The sequence below is a fragment of the Vidua macroura genome, chromosome 27 (genome assembly GCF_024509145.1).
Source record: "Vidua macroura isolate BioBank_ID:100142 chromosome 27, ASM2450914v1, whole genome shotgun sequence".
NCBI classification, from domain to species: Eukaryota; Metazoa; Chordata; class Aves; order Passeriformes; family Viduidae; genus Vidua; species Vidua macroura.
In genome coordinates, this window is record NC_071597.1 from 4710132 (window position 1) to 4720425 (window position 10294).

At 67.7% G+C, this 10294-nt stretch overlaps 1 protein-coding gene across 1 annotated transcript; it reads left to right on the forward strand.

Moving 5' to 3' along the window:
• Positions 1 to 202: 202 nt before the first annotated feature.
• ADAM11 (ADAM metallopeptidase domain 11) lies at positions 203 to 10085 on the forward strand. The gene is made up of 26 exons (XM_054000353.1): positions 203 to 348; positions 1644 to 1837; positions 3227 to 3303; positions 3654 to 3720; positions 4141 to 4226; positions 4305 to 4371; positions 4512 to 4560; positions 4657 to 4724; positions 5021 to 5095; positions 5187 to 5258; positions 5780 to 5946; positions 6022 to 6106; positions 6192 to 6282; positions 6387 to 6438; positions 6582 to 6681; positions 6957 to 7028; positions 7111 to 7203; positions 7310 to 7390; positions 7471 to 7521; positions 8097 to 8160; positions 8228 to 8327; positions 8401 to 8520; positions 8600 to 8768; positions 8839 to 8953; positions 9389 to 9479; positions 9941 to 10085. Exons 1-26 carry the CDS (start codon positions 291 to 293, stop codon positions 9984 to 9986), a joined length of 2310 nt encoding a protein of 769 aa, XP_053856328.1. The 5' UTR covers positions 203 to 290; the 3' UTR covers positions 9987 to 10085.
• The last annotated feature ends 209 nt before the right edge of the window (positions 10086 to 10294 follow it).

Genomic DNA, 10294 nt, shown 5'->3' on the forward strand with positions numbered 1-10294 from the left:
GTGCCGCGGGTGCCAGCGGCGCTGCGGCAGCCGGGGCGGGGAGGGTGGAAGGGGCCGGTACCGGGGGCGGCGGGGCCGGGCGGGGCGGGGCGGGCGCGGGGCGGCGCTGCCGGTGCCGCTGCCGGCGCTGCCGGTGCCGGTGCCGGTCCGGTCCGGCGGGCCCGGGGCCGCGGGCGGGCGGGGCGGGGGCGGCGCTGCCGGCCCGGCCCGGGGCGGGGGGGCCGGACGGGACGGTGACGGTCCCCGGCGCGGCGGGCCCGGCGCGGCCGCTGGCGGAGCATGAGGGAGCCATGAGCCCGCTGCGGGGGTGGCTGCTGGCCGCGCTGCTCTCGCTCGCCCCGCGGGCAGGTAGGTCCGGCCCCGCTCCCGCTCCGGCATCGCCCCGGTACCGGCCCCGGTACCGGCAGCGCATCGCGCCCGCCGCGCTCCCGGCCCCGCTCCCGGCCCCGCATCGCCCCGCTCCGCTCCCGGCCCCGCCGCCGCCGCTGCGGCTTTTTCGCTGCATCGACACATTTTTCCGCAGCGCCGCCCCGCAGAGCCCCGGGAGGGGCCGGGCCCGCGATCCCCCCGCACCTGCCCGGCCCCGGCCCCGCAGCCCCGGCTCCGCACCTGCCCCGGCCCCGCACCGGCCCCTCAGCCCCGCGTCCCCCCCGGCCCCGGCCCCGCACCTGCTGCGGCCCCGCGCCCTCCACCGCGCTGTCCCCGCAGCGGCCTCCGCCGTGCTCCCTCTCCGCAGGTGGCCGCATAGCAGCCCCCCATGTCCCCTTCAGGATGTGTCCCCATCTCGGATCCCCCGTTCCCTGCATGCCCCATAGATGTCCTCATAGCAGCCCTCCACGTCCCCTTGGGATGTGTCCCCATAGCGGCCACCCACCGCGTCCCTTGGCTGTCACCTCCAAAGGTGTCCCTGCACCATTCCTGCTGTCCCCTCGTTGTCCCCTCTAGGGGACATGTCCCCGTACCAGTCTTCCATTTCCCATTCGGTGGGCCCATCCCAGCCCTCTCTGTCCCCTGGGTGTCCCCTCTGAGATGTGTCCCCATTCCAGCCCTCTCTTTTCCCTGCATGTCCCCTCCAGGATATGCCGACCCCCACCCGAACCTTTCCTCGAGGTGTGATGGCATTTCTGAGCCCCCTCTCCCCTGCATGCCCCCTTCTGGGATGCATCACTTTATCAGCCGCCCATGTCCCCTGTGTGTCCCCTCCAGGACATGCCACTGTATCTGAGACCTCCTGAGCTGCTCCACCCAGCTGTGTTCCCCTCCTGGTCACCCCCATCTCCTGGGCACCCCTCCCAGCCCGTGCTTGCTGGGCTGTCCCCTCCTGGGCATACCTGGATGTTCACCGGCAGTGCACCCTGAGACAATCCCTGTACCCACCCTCCACGTTCCCTGGGCATCCCATCCAGGACATGAGTGTCCCCTTCTGGGGCAGTGCCATGCTTGGGCCACCCCCTGAGCATGTTCACCAACTCTGTCCCCTCGTGTTCCCACCCCTCTGTGTTCCCATCTCCCTGTCCCTCCTCGTCCCCAGCCCTCCACGTCCCCTTGTCCCCAGGCCCCTGTGTCTTCGTCCCTTCTCCTCCCCAGGCCCCTGTCCCCCCAGCCCTCCCAGGGTGGCCGCGACCCTGTCCCCTTTCCCGCAGGTCCTGCCACCCAGGCTGGAGCGCTGCCGCGGAGGCTCCCACGGGCCGCATGGCAGGAAGGGCGGGTGCTCTCCCAAATCACCCACCCCAGCAGGCTGGTGGGGCAGAGCTCGGGTGGAGAAGTCCCAAAGCATCAGTTGGACACCAGGGTCAGGCATGAGCCCGGAGGAGGAGGAGGAGGAGGCGGAGGACCCGTGAGTGAACGACAGCCCCCAACCCTCTCCCTTTCTGGGGTTCCTGGCAGGTGGCAGGTCCAGGTCCCCAGGCAGCCGCCGTCGCTGGCCCAGCCACACCCCAGCGTGAGCGTGGGTACCGGCATCCCGAACCGGAGCCCTTGTCCCCCCAGGGACCATCCCGCTGCCATGCTCCCCGGAGGAACACGGACTTGTGCCGCAAAATCCCATTAAATCTGGGAACTGGTGGCGCGCGGGTATTGGGAGAGATGAAACGGGAGCGGGCAGGTAGCGAGCAGGGCGCCCACAGGAACAGACTCGTGGGTCCGGCAAGGACGGGCTCAGGCCGCGTGGGAGCGGCCCCCAGGTCCCAGCCAGTGCTGCTGCCCAGACCAGCCCAGGCTCGGGCACCGGGCAGTGACCCGCACCCCATGGCTGGCTGTCCCCGCGTTCCGGGGAGCAGCACACGCGCCCCATCCGGCACGGGGGAGTTGCGGTGTTGGCAGCCGCGGAGGCCGGCGCCTATCGATCCCCGTGCGCGCCGGATAAAGGCGAGATGAGGAGCTGCTCTCGCCGCAGAGGTGATTTACACCCGGCGTCGAGTGAAACCGCCGGACGCCGGGAAGCGGCGGCAGCCGCCGCGCTGGCGGGGGCCCAGGGAGGTGTTAAACCGGGGTGTCGCGGCGGGAGGGAGCAGCCGAGATCCGGGGGAATTCGGGGCTGGCTCCCGGCGGCAGAGCCCTCTCCGGCAGTGCTGCCGGACCCCAGGGAAGCGGTCGGGGCCCGGGACATCCCTTCCCTGTGATGACAGACGGCTCCTCATCCCTGAGTCCTCATCCCGAACTGCGCCGGGTTCCCAGCAAAGGGACGGGGCACGCCAGGATGGGTTTGGCTTTTCTGCCGTTTCCCGTGTGAAGCACCGGGGGGAGCCGCAGCCGGTGCCGGGCTCTCTCCGGTGCGCCGAGTTTGCCGGGTCTGAGGCCGCTCCGCAGCGCTCGGCTCCCGCTGCCGGCGGCAGGAATTAGGTCAGGAGCGGCGGCGCCGCAGGGCGGGAGAAGCGGCGGCTCGGCTGCCGCGGCCGGGCTGGGCCCAGCGCCGGGGGATCCTCCGGCACCCCCACCCTAGCACGGCAGCCGCGGAGGGGGCGATAGGATGCAGATGCCATCCCAGTGCTTCAGGGGAGATGGGTTTAAAAAAAAAAAAACAACCTAAAAAAAAACCAACCAAAAAAACCCAAAAAAACCCAAAACAAAACAAAACAAAACAAACCCCACGGTTTTTCTTTATGCTGAATTTTTCGGTCAAAAAAAAAAAAAGTGCATCTTCACAGGCTGCGTATTTGGGTTGGGGTTTTAATGATGATTTTAGTTATGAATTTTTCTGGGACTGACTGCTCTGGCTGTCCTGCAGGGGCTGCACCTGGCACAGGTGAGCTTCATGGTGCGTGCCTTCGGCTCAGCCTTCACCCTCGATCTCCGGCTGAACCAGTGAGTGACCCGGGGGTCCTGGCAGGGCAGCCGGCACGGGGCTGCTGCTGCCCCCCGGGCGGAGGGGAGGAGCTGGGGGTGCTCGGGGATGGGGGAGCTATGCAGAGCCATCCCAGCCGTGCGGGCTCAGCCAGGGTGGAGAGGAGAGGAGAGGGACCCCTGGGATGCCAGCACCCTCCGAAACTGGGGTGGTCCCATGCTAGAGTGATGCCTTGTATATGGATGGTGGGTGGTCTCCCACACTGGGGTGGTGCCCTGCACGTGGATCGCTGCTGTCGTCTCTCTCTTCCTCCTCTTCCTCCTCTTCCTCCCCACCCCACGGCCTCTTACCCTCCGCCTGCTCCTGGCAGCCACCTCCTCGCCTCCCACTACGTGGAGCGGCACGTCGGCGCGGGCAGCAACGGCAGCCACAGCACGGTAAGATGTGTGCCATGCTGTGCCAAACCGTGCTGTGCCAGACTGTGCCAGACTGTGCCAAACTGTGCCATGCTGTGTCAAATCGTGCTGTGCCATTCTGTGCTATGCTGTGCCATTCTGTGCCAGTGCAGGGGTTGTGGTGGCCAGTTCATAAATCCCACAAAAGCCCAGGAATGGTCCCCAGCAGTTCTTTATCCCCCCACCCGCCCCTGGGTGCCCCTGGGTGCCTGCTGACCCTACTTGGTGGGGTGCTGCCATGCTGCTGGGGGATGCTCCTCGAGCGGGAGATCCTGGATGCTGTGGGCACCAGGCACACCCTGAAGGTGCCTGGCAGTGAACCCCAGAGCCCTGAGCCTGGTGGGGCCCTGGGGTGAGAGGCAGGGCGGGACCCGAGGCTCAGCGCCCGTCCCGGCTCTGCAGGGCGCGGGGGAGCACTGCTACTACCAGGGCCGGATCCGGGGGCAGCCCCGCTCCTTCGCCGCTCTCTCCAGCTGCCAGGGCCTGCGGTGAGTACCCCCACTGCCGGCATGGGGGCCGGGGGGCTGCACCCCTCTGCACCCCGACACGCTCACCTCTGTTTGCAGCGGGGTCTTTTCGGACGGCCGAGCCACGTACCTGATTGAGCCCCAGGCGGGCGCCGAGCACGGGCAGGTGAGCGGTGGCACTGCCATGTGCCTGCCTCAGTACCCCGAGGCGGCTTTACGGGTCTGGCTGTGGCTTGGGGACAGCCATGGGGACATGGCAGTCCTCCCCTCCCACGCGTGGCCGTGACACACCTCTCCCCGTGGCAGGGTCTTCGACCACACATCGTGCAGCGCATCCCCAGCTGCCCCCGACTGGGTGAGCCTTCTCACAAAGCTGTCCCTGGGGATTTGCGGCGCTCGCCTCAGCAGCCCTGTGTCCTGGTGTCCCACCACCTCTGTCCCTTCCCTTCAGGCTGCCTCTTCCCTGCGCTGAGCCAGCGTGTCCCGGCTGGGATTCCAAAGCTGCGGCGGCGGCGGCAGGTCAGTGGGGACATCGGGGTACACAGGGCAGGGGACAGAGGACACGGGCAGGGGACAAGCGTGCTTGACCCTGCTTGATTTCTGCCTGTTGGCTGCGGGTGCAGCCGGGCTCCTCCATGGGTGTTTGCAGAGTGCTGTTCCTGCCTGGGCTCAGGGGTGTCCAGGGAATACTGGTGGGGCTGCATCCCAACACCACGCAGTGGCTCTGCCCACTCCCTGTATCCCAAACATCCCTGGAAGGCTCGGGAGCCCCATCCGGGTGCCGGTGCCAGCTCAGCCGCGGGTTCCCCCTGCAGGTCCGCCGAGCCCAGCACACGGTGCACAGCGAGACCAAGTACATCGAGCTGGCCGTGGTGAACGACCATCAGCTGGTGAGCGGGGGGGTTCCCGGGGCTGGCGGGGACCGTGAGGGGTCGGTCTGGCCCGCCCCCCCAATCCCACCTGGCCCTGGTGTGCCCCCAGTTCCTGCAGCTCCGCAAGTCCGTAGTTCTCACCAGCAACTTCGCCAAGTCCGTGGTCAACCTGGCTGACATGGTGAGAGGGGGTCCCTGGAAGGAATTTGTCCCTGGGGGGGTTGTCCCTGGGAGGACAATCCCCGGCATCTGAAGGGTTTGTCCCTTGGGGCCTTCATTACCCTTCATTCCCAAGGGATTTATCCCCAGTGGGCTTATTCCTGGAGAGAGGGTTTATCCCCCATCCTGGTGGGTTTGTCCCTGGGAGGGGTTATCCTTGAGGGGACTGTTCCCAGCAGCTGGTGGATTTGTTCCCAGGGATTTGTCCCTAGTTCCTGGTGGTTTATCCCGGGGTTTGGTCCTCAGCACCTGCTGGGTTGGTCCCTTGAGAGTTTGGCCCCAGGGAGTTTGTCCCACACTTGTTTTTTTCTTTGGCACCTGGTGGGTTTGTCCCACCCGTCCTTTGTCCCTGGGGAGTTGTCCCTGGTGACGGATGTGTGTGCCCAGCTCCAGAAGTTGTCCACAGGGGTTTATCCCCAGGAGCTGGTGGGTTTGTCCCTGGGAGGGGTCGCATCCCCAGCACCGTTCCCTTTGTCCTCACAGATCTACAAGGAGCAGCTCAACACTCGCATCGTGCTGGTGGCCATGGAGACGTGGGCGGCCGAGGACCGGATCCGGATGGGCCAAGACTCCCTGGAGATCCTGAACGAGTTTGTGAAGTACCGGCGCGAGGGGCTGGCAGAGCACAGTGACACCGTCCACCTCTTCTCGTGAGCGCTGTGGCCACGTGTCCCCCCCGGGGCCGGGGACAGCGTCCCCCGTCCCCACCATCCTCTTCCTCGCAGGGGTCGGACGTTTCAGAGCAGCCGCAGCGGCACCGCCTTTGTCGGGGGCATCTGCTCCCCTGCCCGCGCCGGCGGCGTCAACGAGGTGGGTGCGGCGAGACCCCCGCGAGGGGGGCTGGGGACAGGGACGGGGGTCCCTGCGGTGATGACACCGTGTCGCTCCCGCGCAGTACGGCAACGTGGCGGCCATGGCGGTGACACTGGCACAGACACTGGGGCAGAACGTGGGCATGATGTGGAACAAGCACCGCACGGCCGCAGGTACCCACCTCCCGCGGGGCCATGGGGACCGTGGGGACACGCCGCGGTGCCACCAGGCTGGCGGCGGGACAGTCTGCAGCCGCAGCCCTCTCCTCTCCTCGCAGGGGACTGCCGCTGTCCGGACGCGTGGCTGGGCTGCATCATGGAGGACACGGGGTGGGTGCCCGCTCGGGGTGGCACTGCCACACCTCGTGTCACCGCTGCCGCCGGGGGCGTCGCCGAGGTCCTGGCCGGGTTCGCGTGTCTGGCAGTGCCCCCGGGCAGGGTGTGACGGTGTGACAGTGACCCCCATCCCGCAGGTACTACCTCCCACGGAAGTTCTCCCGCTGCAGCATCGATGAGTACAACCAGTTCCTGCAGGACGGCGGCGGCAGCTGCCTCTTCAACAAACCCCTGAAGGTAACGGCCCCCCCGGCCCCTCTGGGGGTCACAGTGGGGACCGATGCTCTGGGGGCGGCTCCCGGGGTCCCTCGCGGTGCGCCCAGCCCCCGCCACAGCCAAGGGGCTGCTGCTGAGCTCCCAGAGGGGGAGGAATCTCGTGCCTGGCAGCAGTTTGGGGTGCTGCCATTCCCCGGGGACGTGATGCCCTTTTCGGGGCGCTCATGGCAGCAGCTGGCTCGGGGTGCCCAGCAGCTCCTCTGTGTGTGTGTCCTGTCCCCCCTCGGTCCCGGCAGCTCCTGGACCCCCCGGAGTGCGGCAACGGCTTCGTGGAGGCGGGCGAGGAGTGCGACTGCGGCTCGCTGGCGGTGAGCAGGGTCAGGGGCTGCTCCTCCCGTTCTGGGGGGCTGCAGGGCTGCCAGGGGCTGATTCCAGCTGCTGTCCTGGCAGGAGTGTGCGAGGAGCGGGGGAAACTGCTGCAAGAAATGCACCCTGACCCACGACGCCATGTGCAGCGATGGGCTCTGCTGCAAGGGCTGCAAGGTGCGGGGCTGGGAGCATCCAGCGGGCTCAGGGGGGCCAGGGTCCAGGTGTGGATCCAGTGGGGTCCTGTCCCGTTCCTGCTGAGTTGGGTTTGTGCCCCGGGCAGTACGAGCCACGTGGAGTGTCCTGCCGAGAGGCTGTGAATGAGTGTGACATCCCTGAGACCTGCACCGGGGACTCCAGCCAGGTGAGTGGGGCCGGGGGACATGGTGGAGCACATCGTGGGGCCTTGTGGCTTCACCCAACCTCTTCTCCATGTCCCCCCAGTGTCCCCCCAACCTCCACAAGCTGGATGGATACTTCTGTGAGAACGAGCAGGTGAGTTCAGCCCAGCCTGGGCACATCCCCACAGGCTCCAGCATCAGGGCTTGTGCATGTTGGAAGTGCATTTGGGTCTGTCCAAGACCCCGCGGGACAGGGCTTGGGCTTGCCAGCCTGCGTGGGCTTGGCACCTTCTTTGGTGGAAAGTGTCCCTGCCCATGGCAGGGGATGGAACTGGATGGGCTTTAAGGTCCCTTCCAACCCAAACCAGTTTGTGACTTTTTGTCAGCAGTCACAGCCACAGCTGAGCCACGCACACACACCTGGGTGTGGGTTTTGGGGGCCCTGAGCCCCCACTGCTGTCCCCTGGCTGGGCACACGTGTGGCTTCTGATCCCTGCACCACATGAGCTGGGGCAGTGCTCCTGGGACCAGGCATGGGGGGATGTGGGGGGGGGCTCATTGTCCCTGCAGCACCTCCCTGCCGGGCACATGTGTGAGCCCCTCTCCAGCCTCGTCACCCCTGCCCAGTCCCCTGACCCCTCTCCAGCCCCTGAGCCTCTTCCAGGACCCCTGACTGCGCTCCTGTCCCCTGAGCCTCCCCCAGCCCTGACCCGTCTCCCGTCCCCGCAGGGACGGTGCTACGGCGGGCGCTGCAAAACTCGGGACCGTCAGTGCAACGCGCTGTGGGGCCGCAGTGAGTGTTGGCCGGGGGCGGGGGGGACGCAGGGGGTGACGGGCAGGTGACACTCGCTCTCTGCCAGGCTCGGCCGAGCGCTTCTGCTACGAGAAGCTGAACGTGGAGGGGACGGAGCGGGGGAACTGCGGGCGCGAGGGCCTGGGCTGGCTGCAGTGCAACAAGCAGTGAGTGACCCCTGTCCCCGCGGCCCCTCCCGGTGCCGCCTGCCGTCCTGGTGACACCACCGCTGCCTTGAAGGGACGTCCTCTGCGGCTTCCTCCTCTGCGCCAACATCTCGGGGTCGCCGCGGCTGGGGGAGCTCAGCGGGGAGATCGCCACCACCACCTTCTACCACCAGAACCGCTACGTGGACTGCAGGTAGCTGCCACCGTGGGCACCGGCACGGCTCCGGCTGCTGGGGGTGCTGGTGTCACCCGCTGTGGCTGTCCTGGCACAGGGGCGGCCACGTGCAGCTGGTGGATGGCTCGGACCTGAGCTACGTGGAGGACGGGACGCCCTGCGGGCCCGGAATGCTCTGTCTCGACCGCAAATGCCTTCCAGCCACCGCCTTTAACTTCAGCTCCTGCCCCGGCAGCTGGGACGGGAAGATCTGCTTCGACCACGGGGTGAGGGCCGGGGACAGGGGGACACCCGGGGAGTGTCGCGGTCGCGGGGGGTGACGCCGTCCTCTCACAGGTTTGCAGCAACGAGGGGAAGTGCATCTGCCGGGCGGAGTGGACGGGGAAGGACTGCAGCGTCTACGACCCCATCCCTGAGCCGAAGCCGACGGGGGAGACGGAGCGATACAAGGGTCCGTGTGCCCGCGGGGACACGGGGTCCCGCTTTGTCCCCAGCCACACCGGGGCTCAAGAGCGTCCCGCCACCCTGATGCCACAGCTCAGCTGGGCATGGCTGGGTTTGCCCCCCTTCCCAGGTCCCCACAGCTCTGGGTCGTGCCTGGGGCTGTGTCCCCATGTCCCTGCATCCTGTCCCCACTGAGGTGGGTCCCTATGGCTGGGTTTGCCTCCCTCCCGGGTCCCCACAGCACTGGGACTGCCCTGGATTGTGTCCTGGTGTCCCTCTGTCCCCTCCCCACTGACATGTTCCCTATGGCTGGGTTTGTCCCTTTCCCGACTCCCTGGGAAGGGAGCACTGGGGCATCCCTGGGGCTATGTCCCCATGTCCCCATGTCCCCTTCCCACTGACATATGACCCTGTCCCCTCCCTCCTGTCCCATCTGTCACAGGTCCCAGTGGCACCAATATCATTATCGGCTCCATCGCGGGGGCCGTGCTGGTGGCTGCCATCGTCCTAGGGGGGACAGGCTGGGGATTTAAGTAAGCAGCCACCGCATGGCTCGTCCCCTCTGCTGCTGTCACCGGCCACGTCCCCTCTGCACACCGTCACCTCGCCAGGGCCAGGCCGTGCCCTGCTGGGGCACTGCCATTCCCCCCGGCTGGGCATCCCCCGTGGTGTGGTCTCTAGTCCCCTTGGCCCTGCCTGGTTCCCTGACCCTGCCTGGTCCCTTGTCCCAGCCCCTGCCTGCCCCCTGGCCCTGCCTGCCCTGCCTGCATGTGCCGTTGGGGCGTCACTGTCACCCGGACCCCCTGGCCGTGTCTGTCCCCAAGCATGGGGTGCTGGGGCGGGGGCCCCCCGTGTGTGCTCCTGCCTGGCACTGGGACACTGCTGCTGCCTGTGGGACCAGGGACACTGGGGTGGGGGCACGCACCAGGGGGGACAGCGGGGACCCGGGGGTGGCACTAATGTTCCTCTCCTCTCCCCCTGCCACCCCCCCAAGGAACATCCGCCGAGGAAGGTACGACCCGGCGCAGCAGGGAGTGTAACCGTGTCCCCCCCATCGTCTCGTCACCGTCCCTGTCACCGTCACCGTCCGGCAGCCTGACGGCGTGGGAGCCCCCGGGCCCGTCTGTCCGTGTGCTGTGTGTCCGGCCGTGCTGTCTCCATCTCTGTGCCCCCACGGCTGAAGGGGAGCAGCGGCTGGGGGGGCCTGGCAGCAGCCCCCCCCCCGGTGCTGGCTCATTTCAGCTCAGTGTCCCCCCATGTGTCACCCCCCTGTCACAGCCCCCCACTAAACGCACCCCACTTCTGTGTTGCAGGTCCGGGGGGGCCTGAGCGGGGCCGCTCTGCCCCA